Source organism: Manis pentadactyla, chromosome X, assembly GCF_030020395.1.
Source record: "Manis pentadactyla isolate mManPen7 chromosome X, mManPen7.hap1, whole genome shotgun sequence".
Lineage (NCBI taxonomy): Eukaryota > Metazoa > Chordata > Mammalia > Pholidota > Manidae > Manis > Manis pentadactyla.
Genome location: NC_080038.1, coordinates 63,213,819 through 63,229,977, shown reverse-complemented (window position 1 = coordinate 63,229,977; position 16,159 = coordinate 63,213,819). Strand labels below are relative to the sequence as shown.

Genomic DNA, 16,159 nt, shown 5'->3' with positions numbered 1-16,159 from the left:
TCTCTTAATTCTATTTTCTCAGGTATTCTTTTGATTGTTGCATGTGATGTCCTTTCATGGTATTGGCTTCCCTCAGTTGTGTGGTGATTCTTGTTTGTATTTGATTTGAGATTCCTTGATAGTCTTCTGTAAACACTGTGTCACCCTGTTTACTATAACTTGAATTAAGTAACATGCAGAGGTAGAACTGGATGTTTTGCAAAGACCTGAGTTGTCAGCCACCTGGAAATCTATTTTTCTCCAGCGTAAGTGATTGTACTCACTGTTCTTTCCTAGGGAGGAGGGGAAAAGATAATTCCCTAGTAGGGGGCAGCCAACTTCCTGATACTGGTCACATCTAGAATATTTCTACATTTTGCCTTTTTGTGTATTTTGAGTTGTTTTTTTTTGCCTCCTCACATTTGCTATTTATAATTTCAGGTCAACTGAAAATGCCCCTTATTTTGCAGGACTTTTTATTGAATGAGGAAAATATGTATGTATTTCTAATATTTCTAGAGATTTATAACATTTCTAGTATATGAAATTTATAGTAAAGTTTATAGTGTATTTATAATATTGCATATGAATATAGTATTCATACTATGTATATATATATGTTATATATATATACATCATTTTTAGGGATTTATAATAGAAGCAGTGGGTGTAGTGCGTGCTGAATCCTCTGTCTTTATTCAGCCCTTGTTGACTTCCATAACATTTGTCCATTTTCCATATCACCTGTTTATTTAGATGTCTGTCATATACAATGTCATAAGCTTCTTCAGGGTGCCTAGCAGGTAAAGGATACTTAATAAACATTTTTTGGATTAACAAAAATTTTATTAGAGGTGTAATTAAAGACTGGAACCCAGGTGTGTTGACTTACAATGTTTATCATATACCATTCAAGTATGTGAAACATTAATTTTTCAGAACTTTCCATTCCTATCCAAATTATCCCAATGTTCTGTTTTAATGTTTTTGTAGAAGATGTGTTTTCAAGTTAATTAATTTTTTAGTGTTGCTTTTAAGACCATTTCTCTTAAATTATGGAGTTCAAAGAAGACATGATTCTAATAAAGCCTGACTGTTACTTTTTTGTTTTCTGTGGATTACACTTTTGAATAGGGACAAAGATTAAATATTTTCTCCAGTATCCTCCTTAACCAGTTTGGAGGAGGCGTGAAGTTTTAAAAATTATTTTCTAACTTCTCTCTTTCAGATGAATATGAAAACAGGAAAAGGATGGGTGGAAGTTGGAAATGCTGTGATCGCTGATGAATTTTTTCAAGCTGCCATGGCTGTAAGTTACCACTGATTTTTAGCTGTGGTAATTATTAGTAACAATTGTGGTTATTTGCATCATTACATTGTACTGTGGTTTTATTTTCCAGGGTCTGGAGCAATTATACATCAGATTAATGCAGAGTTGCTCCACTGAAGCCTATGCGACTATGCAGAAGATAGTTGTGGAGAGGGACCTTCTCAAAGTGCTTTCTTACCAAGCAGAGTCGGTAGGTATTGGCCTTTTATAGGATATTATATTTGATCTTTTAAAAAAACTGTTTTATATCTGAAGGTAATATTATTGATGGTGATTGGTATCTGTGTGGGAGATGGATGAGGTTGGAAAGACTAATAATATATAACCAAACATCATTTTCAACTATTGCGTGTAATGTCTGTCATTTACTCATGGCTGTAGCCTCTGCTTGAAACACCTATATTCTGTTTGTGACTCTCTTACATTTACAGTCTGCGTAAAATATGTGCCTGAAAAGAGCCTTCTCATTTGCAATTGTTCTGGGTCGTTTGCTGTTGTTTTCTATAAGTCTGTTGCTAACAGTGTTCAAAGTTGTACTTTACCTTTGTTTGGCTTGTGGGTTTTTTCCTTTTGTCACCATGCAGTTAGGTGTTCAGTTCAGTTGACAAAGTGTAAGCCATGATGAGTTTTCTTTCTGTAATTATGTAATTCTAGAAATGAAAGAGACCTTAAAAATTGTCTAGTATAATCCTTATTTTTTTAACATCTTTATTGAGATATAATTAATATTGCATATGAATATAGTATTCACACATTTAAAATGAACAACTCAGTGGTTTTAGTATATTCACAGAATTGTGCAACCTTTACCACAATCTAAGTTTAAAAATTTTTTATCACTGCTTAAAGAAACCCCCTACCTGTTAACAGTCACTTCCCATTCCTCCTGACCCCAGCCCTGGCAATCACTAATCTACCTATTCTCGATATTTCATATAAATGCACCATACAATAAGTGGTTATTTTTGACTAGCTTCTTTCACTTAGCATGTTTCCAAGGTTCATCCATGTTATAGTAGCATGTATTAGTACTTTATCTTTTTATTACCAAATGTCCCACTGTTTAGATATACCACATTTTGTTTATCTATTAATCCATTGATAAACATTTGCATTGTTTCCAACTTTGGGCTATTATGAATACTTCTATTGTGAGTATTAATGTACAGATTTTCGTGTGTGTATGTATTTTATTTCTCTAGGATATATACCTAGGAATAGAATTGCTAAATAATACCATATCTATATTTATTTAACCTTTTAAACATTGTTGTGAAACTGCTAGGCTTTTCTGTAGTGGCTGCACCATTTTACACTCCCATTAGTAGTGTATTAGGGTCCCAGTGTCTCCATATCTAAGTGTCTATAGTTTAAGTACTTGTACTTAGGTCTATTATCCAGTTCAAGTTAATTTTTGGGTATAGCATGAGGTGGAGGTCCAACTTAATTATTTTGCATGTGACTATTGAGTTGTCCTGGCATCATTTGTTATAAAGACTGTTCTTTCCCCATTGAGTGGTCTTGGCACCCTTGTAAAAAATCAGTTGATCATAAATGTGAAGGTTTATTTCTAGACTCTTAATTCTGTTCCATTGATTTAGGTTTGTCCTATGCCAGTACTACACTGCCTTGGTTATTGTAGCTATGTAGTAAGTTTTGAAATCATAAAGTGTGAGTCTTCCAACTTTGTTATTTTTCAAGATTATTTTGACTATTCTAGGTCTCTTGCATTTCTATATGAATTTTAGGATTAGCTTGTCAGTCTACACAATGAAGCCAGCTGGGATTTTTATTGGGATAGTGTTGAATATGTAGGTCAATTTGAAGAGTATTTCTATCTTAATAATAGTATTAAGTGTTCTGATTCCTGAATATAGGATGTCTTCCTATTAATTTAATTTTTATTTAATTCCTTCTTATTTTTTAAATTATGAAACTGAGGTTTAGAGAGAGAATGTGAGTTAGTTGAATATCTAACACCAGAACCAAGATTTTATGACTTTGAGTCTAATGCTCCCTACCCTAAAAATTAGGTTGACTATATAAAAGAGAACCCCCTGTTGGTAATTTTTTCTTGCCTTTTAATATTAATATCTTTTGTGGGTTACTTTAAAGCAACTATTAAAAAATTAATGTGAAGTCTAGTAGTTCTTGATCTTACATGTTAACTTTTCTACCAAACTTGTTCTATTACCTTGGGCTGTCATTCAATCTTTCTGTGCCTATAAAAGTCCCATATTTGAGAGATCAACTGTGTATATAGTACACTGTGACAGGTTCATTTGGCTTGATCGTAGTTAATGTGAAAAAAACCTATGTGTTTAAACATCCACAAATCCAAGCTTAAATCAATGATGTGACGTAGCTCCAAAAAAAGCTAGTGCAATCTTAGGCTATTTTAATATATATATGTATAGTGCCAAGATCTGGGTAGGCATTCTACAATAGTTAATTTGCATCTTGAGTATTATGATCAGTCTAGGAATCACACTTTAAAGTCACTGAAATAGTGTGGAAAATATGTGAAAAATATTTGGAGAATATACAGGTATCTGGCTGGAAAAAAGGAAGACAGTAGAAGCTATTGCTCTCTTTGAACACTTTAAGGACTATCATATAAAAGAAGAATTAAACTCCACAGAATAGGACTAGGACCAATGGATAGAAATTATAGGAAGCAGGTTTTGACTCAATGTAAAGAATAACCTTTTATCAGTGATAATAGTCCAACAGTGGAATAGCTTTGTTGCAAGATGGTAAGTCTGTTTTTACGAGTAACGTAAAAGTAGAAGACAGACTGTAGGAGTTTCAGGGCTGAGTGGATGGTGAAGCAGTGGCAGAAGTTAGTGTGGTGGGGCGTCTGTGAGGTGACAGATTGTGATACTGTGAGATAATATTGTGAGAACTATTTTCACAACAATTCTAAGACATTTGCCTTTTTCACTATGTTGGCATTTGTACTGGTGGTGCAAAAACAATGGTGGGTAAACTGCTAGCACTTTTAATGTGAATCAAGACAGTGGCACACCTGTTACTAATAGTCATTATATTCTTCACTGCTACACACTTGGCAGTGAGTAGAATGCTGGTTTTACTGAAAAATGCCCTTGGTGAAACAATAAAAATGATTAAACTTTATTAAGCCATGACCCTTGAATATGTATCATTTTAATATTCTATGTAATGAAAAGGCAAGTACCTGTAGAGCACTTCTGCTGCATATGGAAGTATGATGGTTGTCTTGAGGAAAGGCCCTTTTGTGATTGACTTGTGAGCTGGATGAGCTACTTCTGTTTTCACAGAACACCATTTTTACTGGAAAGAATGACAGATAGATAAACTTGTTATTCACACTTGGATATTTAGCAGACATTTTCCTAAAATTGAATGAAGTAAGAATGTAAGGATGTGATTTCAGGAAGGCAGCTGACAATATCTGTCGCTAGCAATAACATTTAAGCTTTCAAGTAAAAATTAGAATTTTGGAAAACTTGTACCTTCACCATGAGCTTGACAGCTTCCAGATACTTAGACTTTTCTGAGGAAATTTTTGGTGATTAGCTAATGTGATTTTTTAAACTTTTCATTTTGAAATAATTGCAGACTCACAGGAAGTTGCAAAAATAGTAAAGAGAATTCTGGTGTACCTTTCACCCAGTTTTCCTCAGTGGTAATATCTTGTATAATTATAGTGCATTATACATAAAAACGAAAGAAATCCTGCCATTTGCAACAAGACGGATACATCTAGAGGGTATTATGCTCAGTGAAATAAGCCAGCTGGAGAAAGACAAATACCATATAATTTCATTCATTTGTGGAATATAAAAACAAAGCAAAACAGAAGGAACAAAACAACACTCGACTCACAGACACTGAGAAGTGACTAGTGGTTACCATGGGGGAGAGGTTGGGATGGGTAGTTGGGGAGGGAGAAGGGGATATAGGGGCACAAAAATTCTCCATCATAATGTAAGTTGGTCACGGGGATAGTATTTCAGCATGGAGAATATAGTCAATGATTCTGTAACATCCTTCTATGTTGATGGGTAGTAATTGCACTAGTGGGGGAGAGGATTTAATATGGATAATGGTTGAACTACTTTAATTTTTTATTAAGATATTACTGATATACACTCTTATGAAGGTTTCACATGAAAAAACAATGTGGTTACTACATTTACCCATATTATCAAGTCCCCACCCATACGCCAAAATAGTCACTGTCGATCAGTGTAGAAAGATACCACAGATTCACTTTTTGCCTTCTCTGTGCTACACCATTTTCCCTGTGACCACCCACACCATGTGAACTAAACATGATTCCCCTCAATTCACATCTCCCTCCCTCCCAACCCACCCTCCCACACCCCTCCCCTTTGGTAACCACTAGTCCTTTCTTGGAGTCTGTGAGTCTGCTGCTATTTTGTTCCTTCAGTTTTGCTTTGTTGTTATACTCCACAAATGAGGGAAATCATTTGGCATTTGTCTTTCTCTGCCTGGCTTATTTCATGGAGCATAATACCCTCTAGCTCCATCCATGTTGTTGCAAATGGTAGGATTTGTTTCTTTCTTATGGCTTAATAGTATTCCGTTGTGTATATGTACCACATCTTATTTATCCATTCATCTACTGATGGACACTGAGGTTGCTTCCATATCTTGGCTATTGTAAATAGTGCTGTGATAAACATAGGGGTGCATATGTCTTTTTGAGTCTGAGAAGTTGTATTCTTTGGGTAAATTCCAAGGAGTGGAATTCCCGAGTCAAATGGTATTTCTATTTTCAGTTTTTTGAGGAACCTCTATACTGCTTTCCACAATGGTTGAACTAGCTTACATTCTGACCAGCAGTGTAGGAGGGTTCCCCTTTCTTCGCGTCCTTGCCAGCATTTGTTGTTCTTAGTCTTTTCGATGCTGGCCATCCTTACTGGTATGAGGTGATATCTCATTGTGGTTTTAATTTGCATTTCCCTGATGATTAGTGATGTGGAGAATCTTTTCATATGTCTGTTGGCCATCTGAATTTCTTCTTTGGAGAATGGTCTCTTCTTAGCCTCTGCCTATTTTTTAACTGGGTTATTTGCTTTTTGGATGTTGAGGTGTGTGAGTTCTATATATTTTGGATGTTAACCCCTTGTCGGATATGTCATTTACAAATATATTCTCCCATACTGTAGGATGCCCTTTTGTTCTGTTGATGGTGTCCTTTGCCACATATAAACTTTTTAGTTTGATGTAGTCCCATGTGTTCATTTTTGCTTTTGTTTCCCTTGCTTGAGGAGATGCGTTCAGGAAGAAGTTGCTCATGCTAATATTCAGGAGATTTTTGACTATGTTGTCTTCTAAGAGTTTTATGGTTTCATGACTTACATTCAGGTCTTTGATCCATTTCAAGTTTACTTTTGTGTATGGGGTTAAACAATATTCAGTTTCATTCTCTTGCATGTAGCTGTCCAGTTTTGCCAACACCAGTTGTTGAAGACGCTGTCATTTCCCCATTGTATGTCCATGTCTCCTTTATTGTATATTAATTGACCATATATGGTTGGGTTAATATGTGGACTTTCTATTCTGTTCCACTGGTCTGTGGGTCTGTTCTTGTGCCAGTACAAAATTGTCTTGATTACTGTGGCTTTGTAGTAGAGCTTGAAGTTGGGGAGCATAATCCCCAGCTTTATTCTTCCTTCTCAGGATTGCTTTGGCTATTTGGGGTCTTTTGTGGTTCCATATGAATTTAGAATGATTTTATGTAGTTCATTAAAGAATGCTGTTGGTATTTTGATAGGAATTGCATTGAATCTGTAGATTGCTTTAGGCAGGATGGCCATTTTGACGATATTAATTCTTCCTATCCGTGAGCATGGGATGTGTTTCCATTTATTGGTATCTTCTTTAATTTCTCTCATGAATGTCTTATAGTTTTCAGAGTATAGGTTTTTCACTTCCTTGGTTGAGTTTATTCCTAGGTATTTTATTATTTTTGATGCAATTGTGAATGGAATTGTTTTCTTGCTTTCTCTTTCTGCTAGTTCATCGTTAGTGTATAGGAATGCAAGAGATTTCTGTGTATTAATTTGTACCCTGCAACTTTGCTGAGTTCAGATATTAGATCTAGTAGTTTTGGAGTGGATTCTTTAGGGTTTTTTACCTACAATATCATGTCATCTGCAAACAGGGACAGTTAACTTCTTCTTTGCTTATCTGGATGCTTTTTATTTCTTTGTGTAGTCTAATTGCCATGGCTAGGACCTCCAGAACTATGTTGAATAGAAGTGGGGAGAGTGAGCATGCTTGTCTTTTTCCCGATCTTAAAGGAAAAGCTCTCAGCTTCTCACTGTTAAGTATAATGTTGGCTGTGGGTTTATCATAGATGGCCTTTATTATGTTGAGGTACTTGCCCTCTCTACCCATTTTGTTGAGAGTTTTTATCATGAATGGATTTTGAATTTTGTTGAATGCTTCTTCAGCATCTATGGAGATGATCATGTGGTTTTTGTCCTTCTTTTTGTTGATGTGGTGGATGATGTTGATGGATTTTCGAATGTTGTACCATCTTTGCATCCCTGGGATGAATCCCACTTGATCATGGTGTATGATCCTCTTGATGTATTTTTGAATTCGTTTTGCTAATGTTTTGTTGAGTATTTTTACATCTATGTTCATCAGGGTTATTGGTCTGTAATTTTCTTTTTTTGTGGTATCTTTGCTTGGTTTTGGTATTATAGTGATGTTGGCCCGTAGAATGAGTTTGGGAGTATTCCCTCCTCTTCTCCCTTTTGGAAACCTTTAAGGAGGATGGGCATTAAGTCTTCACTAAACGTTTGATAAAATTCAGCATTGAAACCATCTGGCCCAGGAATTTTGTTCTTAGGTAGTTTTTTGATTACCAATTCAAATTCTTTGCTGGTAATTGGTCTATTCATATTTAGGTTTCTTCCTGGGTCAGCCTTGCAAGTTGTATTTTTCTAGAAAGTTGTCCATTTCTTCTAGGTTATCCAGTTTGTTACCATATAATTTTTCATAGTATTTTCTCATAATTCTTTCTATTTCTGAGGTGTCCGTAGTGATATCTCCTTTCTCAGTTTTGATTCTGTTTATGTGTGTCAACTCTCTTTTTTTCTTAATAAGTCTGGCTAGGGGTTTACCTATTTTGTTTATTTTCTCAAAGAACCAGCTCCTGCTTTCATTGATTCTTTCTATTGTTTTATTCTTCTCAGTTTTATTTATTTCTGCTCTAATCTTCATTATGTCCCTCCTTCTACTGACTTTGTCCCTCATTAGTTCTTCCTTTTCTAGTTGCATTAATTGTTAGTTTAGACTGTTCATTTGGAATTGTTCTTTCCTGAGGTAGGCATGTATTGCAATATATTTCCCTCTTAGTATAGCCTTCTCTGTGTCCCACAGATTTTATGGTGTTGAATGATTCTTGTCATTTGTCTCCGTGTATTGCTTGATCTCTGTTTTTGTTTCGTCATTGATCCATTGGTTATTTAGCAGCATGTTTTGAAGCCTCCATGTGTTTGTGGGATTTTTCATTTTCTTTGCATAATTTATTTGTAGTTTCATACCTTTGTGGTCTGAGAAGCCTGTTGGTACAATTTCAATATTTTTAAATTTACCAAGGCTGTTTTTGTGGCCTAGTATATGGTCTATTCTTGAAAATGTTCCATGTGCATATGAGAAGAATGTGTATCCTGTTGCTTTTGGATGGAGTGTTCTGTAGATGTCTGTTAGGTCCATCTGTTCTAATATGTTCTTTGCTTCTGTCTCTTTACTTATTTTCTGTCTGGTTGTTCTGTCCTTTGGACTGAGTGGTGTGTTGAAGTCTCCTAAAATGAATGCATTGCATCTTATTTCCCCCTTTAATACTGTTAGTATTTGTTTCACTTACGTAGGTGATCCTGTGTTGGGTGCATAGATATTCATAATAGCTATATCCTCTTGTTGGACTGACCCTTTTATCATTATGTAATGTCCTTCCTTGTCTCTTATTACTTTCTTTGTTTTGAAGTCTATTTTGTCTGATATAAGTACTGCAACTCCTGCTTTTTTCTCCCTATTAGTTGTATGAAATATCATTTTCCATCCCTTTACTTTCAGTCTGTGTATGTCTTTGGGTTTCAAGTGAGTCTCTTGTAGGCAGCGTATAGATTGGTCTTTTTTTTTTTTATCCATTCAGGAACTCTATGTTTTTTGATTGGTGCATTCAGACCATTTACATTTAGGGTGATTATCGATAGGTATGTACTTATTGCCATTGCTGGCTTTAGATTCGTGGTTACCAAAGGTTCAAGGGTAATTCCCTTACTATCTAACAGTCTAATTTAACTCTCTTCATGTCTATTACAAACACAACCTTAAGGTTCTTTTTTTTCTCCCCCTTTTTCTTTGTCCTCCATTCTTTATATATTAGGTATCATGTTCTGTACTCTTTGTCTATCCCTTGGGTGACATCTATTTACCCTTAGAAATACTTCCATCTATAAGAGTCCCTCCAAAATGCACTGTAAAGTTGGTTTGTGGGAGGTAAATTCTCTCAGCTTTTGCTTATCTGGAAATTGTTTAATCCCTCCTTCAAATTTAAATGATAACCTTGCTGGGTGGGGTGTTCTTGATTCAAGGCCCTTCTGCTTCAATGCATTAAATATATTATGCCACTCCCTTCTGGCCTGTAAGGTTTCTATTAAGAAGTCTGATGATTGCCTGATGGGTTTTTCCTTTGTATGTGATCTTTTATCTCTCTCTAGCTGCTTTTCAAATTTTGTCTTTGTCCCTAATCTTTGCCATTTTAATTATTATGTGTCTTGATGTTGTCTTCCTTGGGTCCTTTGTGGTGGGATATCTGTATACCTCCATTTTTGAGAGATTATCTCCTTCCCCAGATTGGGGAAGTTTTCACCAATTACCTCCTCAATGACACTTTCTATCCCTTTTTCTCTGTCTTCTTCTTCTGGCACCCCTATAATGCGAATATTGTTTCTTTTAGATTGGTCACACGGTTCTCTCAATATTCTTTCATTCTTAGAGATTCTTTTTTCTCTCTGTGCCTCAGCTTCTTTGTATTCCTCTTCTCTAATTTCTATTCCACTTGCCATCTCTTCTACTACATCTAATCTGCTTTTAAATCCCTCCATTGTATGTTTCATGTCAGATGTGGAATTTCTTAATGATTGAATCTCCTACTGAAATTCGTTCCTGAGTTTTTGAATATTTTTCTGTACCTCCATGATCAATTTTATGATTTTTTATTTTGAACTCTCTATCAGGAGGATTGGTGAGTTCAGTTTCATTTGGCCTTTTTTCTGGGGTTTGTGAGATTTTGGTCTGAGCCATGTTCTTTTGATGTTTCATTTCTGTGTGGTGCCCACTAGTGCCCAGAAGCTCCAGTCTCTGAAGGTGCTGAGCCCCTAGAGTGAGGTTGGGGCTTGTAGGGGAGCGGTCCTGGTGCCTGGGGGGAGGAAAGATCTGTTTCCTGATTCTGTCTGCAGTGCCTGTCTCCAGTGTTAGATCCAGTGGGCCAAGCACACAGGTGTAAGCCTCTATGCTTTGCGTCTCTAGCTGTTGTATGCAAGGCCTCCCTCTGGCTGGCCTGATTGCAACACAGTGACTGCTGGTTTGCTAACTGGTGCCAGCAGGCTAGGAGGGAGGTGCAGCAGGCTGCATATTACAGTGGGGGGCCTCGGAGCTGGGCAGCCAGCCAGGGGGATGGAGCGCCTGAAGCTCCTCAAAGTTCCCAACCAGCTGGGCACAGCGCTCTCAAACAACCTTGTCCAGCTCTCCCTTCTCCCATACAGCAAGCTCCATGCAAACCCCACCCCTTCAGCAGCCCTCTCTCTGCTAGGAAGCCTCTCAGACTGCCTGCCTTTCCTCTGACATAGAGCAGTCGGATGTGGATCACGTTCTCCACAAATGGCCGGAATCTCAGTCTCTCAAGCACTCCACCTGTCCAAGCTCCCCAACATCCATAGCACCACACAATATAGGTTTCTGCTCATAAAGCAGATCCCCAAGGCTAGGTGTTCAGCAGTACCAAGCTTCCACCCCCTCCCTGCTTCATTTTTCTTCCTCCCGCCGGTGAACTGGGGTGGGGGAAGGTCTTGGCTCCTGCCGGATTAAGGCTTTCATAGGTTACCCTGTTTCCTGAAGTCTGCTCTGTTTGTGAGGTCTGTATGCCGTCTGGTTCAGCCTTCTTTCTTGTTGCTGTTTTAGGGTTAGTTGTATTAATTAACTATATTTTCGTACTATTTATGGTTTTTGGAGGAGTTCTCCATCTCACCTTTCACGCCGCCATTCAACTTTATTTTATCCAAACCTTAACACTTATTTCTCTGTATTTTGAGGTGGTATTTTGTTTAACTAAATCAACTAGTGTTGCTGAAAGGATTGGAAAATGAATTAAGACTTCCTAATACCAGTTAAAAACATGTTAAAAGTGACTCAAAGACTTGTTATTTCATTAACCAATTATTGACATTTTTTCATTTTCCCAGGCAATTGCTCAAGGGGATTTTCCAAGAGCATCTACATGTGTACTGCGTTGTAAAGATATGTTGTTGAGGCTCCCCAAAATGGTTAGTGAAATCTATGCCTTTATTCTCCATGTTTGGAAATATGCTACATCAAGTTCTAGGAAGAATCAGAACTACTTCATAAAATCCTTTAAAAATTATATTTGAGGTCAGTTACATTTACTTAGCTGACTTTTGAAATATTTTGCTTCCTTTGTTCTTTCCTAGAAAGGGTGTTTTAAAAAGGTGATATGTGTTATTTTGTAAAATTACTTTGTTTTCTCTTTTATTATTAAACAATTTTGATAGCATTTCCTCCATGTTTCATGCTCTATGGCAAAAGGAAGGGAAAACAAGTGTATTTCCCTACTGACAAGGTTGACAGCATTTAATCATATCACTGCCATAGAATTTTTCTATATTAGGATCTGGAAGTGTGAGAGATTTGATAGGGTAAAGGAAGCCTGCTTCCTAGACTGGATCTCATCAAAATTCCCTAGTTGATACTTTTATATTTTTCTACTTTATTTCCCTTTTCCATTCTTTCTCTTCTAATTTCAGTGTATATGCCTACTTTAGTCATTACTATCACAGAGGGAATTGATAATAATTATAGATTTGGATGTTGGGGAGAATGTTTCTAGGGCTCTATAAATTGTACCTATTTGTGAAACTGGTCATACTTTTCCCCCAAGTTATGTGTTATAATGAAGAACTTAATTCAGTAAATATTTATATATTGTCAGTTATATGCTAAGTACTCTTCTATGCTTTAAAGTTTTTTAAAGAAATTTCATATTTAGAAGAATAATACAAATAAATCCTTTACAGCATTTGCACAGAGACCATATTCAAGTTTCCCAATACTGCCCTTTATTAGAAAATGGCTTCAATCTAGGATTGTGCCTATTCTATAGTCTCTCTCAATCTGGAACACTTACTCACTCTTGCCTTGACTTTCATGACCTTGACAGTTTTGAAGATTAAAGACTAGTCATTTTATAGAACATGACTTAACTTGCTCTGTTTATTATTATTATTTATTTATTTATATTAAGGTATCATTGATATCCACTCTTATGAATGTTTCACATGAAAAGCATTGTGGTTACTACGTTCACCCATATTAGCAAGTCCCACCCCACACACCATTGCAGTCACTGTCCATCAGCATAGTAAGATGCCACAGAGTCACTACTGTCTCCTCTGTGCTATACTGTCTTCCCTGTGATTCCCTCCCACACCATGTGTGCCAATTATAATATCCCCTCAATCCTTCTCCCTACCTCCCAAACCACCCTCCCCTAGCCCTCCTCTTTAGTAACCACTAGTCCCTTCTTGGAGTCTGTGAGTCTGCTACTGTTTTGTTCCTTCAGTTTTGCTTCACTGTTATACTCCGCAAATGAGGGAAATCATTTGGTACTTGTCTTTGTCTGCCTGACTTATTTCATTGGGCATAATACCCTGTAGCTCGATCCATGTTGTTGCAAATGGTTGGATTTGTTTTCTTCTTATGGATGAATAATATTCCATTATGTATATATACCACAACTTTATTCATTCATCTACTGGTGGACACTTAGGTTGCTTCCATATCTCGACTATTGTAAATAGTGTTGCAATAAACATAGGGGTGCATATGTCGTTTTGAATCTGGAATCTTGTTTTCTTTGGGTAAATTCCTAGGAATAGAATTACTGGGTCAAATGTATTTCTCTTTTTAGTATTTTGAGGAACCTCCATTCTGCTTTCCCCAATGGTTGAACTAATTTACATTCCCACCAATAGTGTAGGGGGGTCCAACTTTCTCTGCATCCTCACTAGCACTTGTTGTTCCTTGTCTTTTGGATGTTGGCCATCCTAACCAGTGGGAGGTGATATCTCATTGTGGTTTTAATTTGCATTTCCCTGATAATTAGTGATATGGAGCATCTTTTCATGTGCCTGTTGGCCATCTGATTTTCTTCATTGGAGAAGTGTCTGTTCAGATCCTCTGCCCACTTTTTTATTGGGCTATTTGCTTTTTGGGTGTTGAGGCATATGAGTTCTTTATATATTTTGGATGTTAACCACTTGTTGGATATGTCATTTACGAATATATTCTCCCATACTGTAGGATGCCTTTTTGTTCTACTGATGGTGTCCTTTTCTGTACAGAAGCTTTTTAGTTTGATGTAGTCCCATTTGTTCACTTTTGCTTTTGTATCCCTTGCCCAAGGAGATGTGGTGAGGAAAAAGTTGCTCATGTTTATATTCAAGAGATTTTTGCCTATGTTTTCTTCTAAGAGTTTTATAATTTCATGACTTACATTCAGGTCTTTGATCCATTTCGAGTTTACTTTTGTGTATGGGGTTAGACAATGATCCAGTTTTACTCTCTTACATGTAGCTCTCCAGTTTTTCCAACACAAGTTGTTGAAGAGGCTGTCATTTCCCCATTGTATATCCATGGCTTTTGTATCATTATTAATTGGCCATATATGTGTGAGTTTATTTCTGGATTCTCTATTCTGTTCCATTGATCTATGGTTCTGTTCTTGTGGCAGAACCAAACTGTCTTGATACTGTGCCTTTGCAGTAGAGCTCGAAGTTAGGGAGCATAATTCCCCCAGGTTTATTCTTCCTTCTCAGGATTGCCTTAGCTATTTGGGATCTTTTGTGGTTCCATATGAATTTTAGAACTATTTGTTCCAGTTCCTTGAAGAATGCTGTCAGTATTTTGATAGTGATTGCATTGAATCTGTGGATTGCTTTAGGCAGGATAGCCATTTTCACAATCTTAATTCTTCCTATCCATGAGCATGGGATGTATTTCCATTTATTGGTGTTTTCTTTAATTTCTCTCATGGCTGTCCTGTTGTTTTCATGATATAGGTCTTCCACCTCCTTGGATACGTTTATTTCCAGGTATTTTATTCTTTTTGATGCAATTGTAAATGGAATTATTTATCTGATTTCTCTTTCTGCTAGTTCATCATTAGTATATAGGAATGCAACAGATTTCTGCATATTTATTTTGTATCCTGGAACTTTTTTCATTTCAGTTATTAGTTCTGGTAGTTTTGGGGTGGATTCTTTAGTTTTTTTATGTACAATATCATGTCATCTGTAAACAGTTACAGTTTAACTTCTTTACCACTCTGGATGCCTTTTATTTCTTTGTGTTTTCTGATTGCCGTGGATAGGACCTCCAGTACTATGTTGAATAAACTGGGGAGTGTTGGCATCCTTGTCTACTTCCCATCTTAAAGGAAAAGCTTTTAGATTTTTGCTGTTAAGCATGATGTTGGCTGTGGGTTTGTCATATATGGCCTTTTTTATGTTGAGGTGCTTGCCCTGTATACCCAATATGTTGAGAGTTTTTATCATGAATGGATGTTGAATTTTGTCAAATGTTTTTCAGCATCCATGGAAATGATCATGTGATTTTTGTCCTTTTTGTTGATCTTGTGTATGATGTTGATGGATTTTTGAATATTGTACCATCCCTGCATTCCTTGAATAAATCCTATTGGATCATGATGGGTTGTATTTTTTATGTATTTTTGAATTCAGTTTTCTGATATTTTGTTGAAGATTTTTGCATCTATGTTCATTATGGATATTGGTCTGTAATTTTCTTTTTTTGTGGTGTCTTTGTCTGATTTTAGTATTTGAGTGATGCTGGTATAATAGAATGAGTTTTGATGTATTCCCTCTTCTACTTTTTGGAAAACGTTAAGGAGGATGGTTATTAGGTCTTCACTAAATGTTTGGTAAAATTCGGTGGTGAAGCCATCTGGTCCAGAGATTTTGTTCTTAGGTAGTTTTTCAATTGTAGATTCAATTTCATTCCTGGTAATTGGTCTGTTCAGATTTTTTTCTCTCTTCCTTGTTCAGCCTTGGAAGGTTGTATTTTTCTAGAAACTTGTCTGTTTTTTCTAATTATCCAGTTTGTTATCAGGTACTTTTTCATAGTATTCTCTAGTAAATTCTTTGTGTTTCTGTTTTGTCTGTAGTAATTATTCCCTTCTCATTTCTGAATCTGTTTATGTGTGAAGACTGTTTTTTCTTGATGATCCTGGCTGGGGTTTTACCTCTTTTGTTAATTTTCTAGAATAACCAGCTCCTGCTTTCATTGATTCTTTCTATTGTTTTTATCTTCTCGATTTCTTTTATTTCTGCTGTGATCTTTTTTATGCCCCTCCTTCTACCTACTTGGGCCTCCTTTGTTCTTTTTCTAGTTTCATTAAATGTTAGTTTATACTCTTCATTTGGGATTGTTATTCTCTACTTAGGTAAGCCTGTATTGCAATATACTTCACTCTTAGCACGGCTTTCGCTGCATCTCACAGATTTT

General features: G+C 36.3%; 1 protein-coding gene across 1 annotated transcript in view; it reads left to right on the top strand.

Moving 5' to 3' along the window:
• The window catches only part of TEX11 (testis expressed 11), a 382,668-nt gene that overhangs the window by 30,858 nt on the left and 335,651 nt on the right, over window positions 1–16,159 (top strand). Inside the window, exons 5-7 of the mRNA XM_036898307.2 lie at window positions 1,208–1,288; window positions 1,380–1,499; window positions 11,803–11,883. Of these exons, the coding sequence (XP_036754202.2) occupies window positions 1,208–1,288; window positions 1,380–1,499; window positions 11,803–11,883 (282 nt within the window). The remainder of the gene's footprint in view (window positions 1–1,207; window positions 1,289–1,379; window positions 1,500–11,802; window positions 11,884–16,159) is intronic.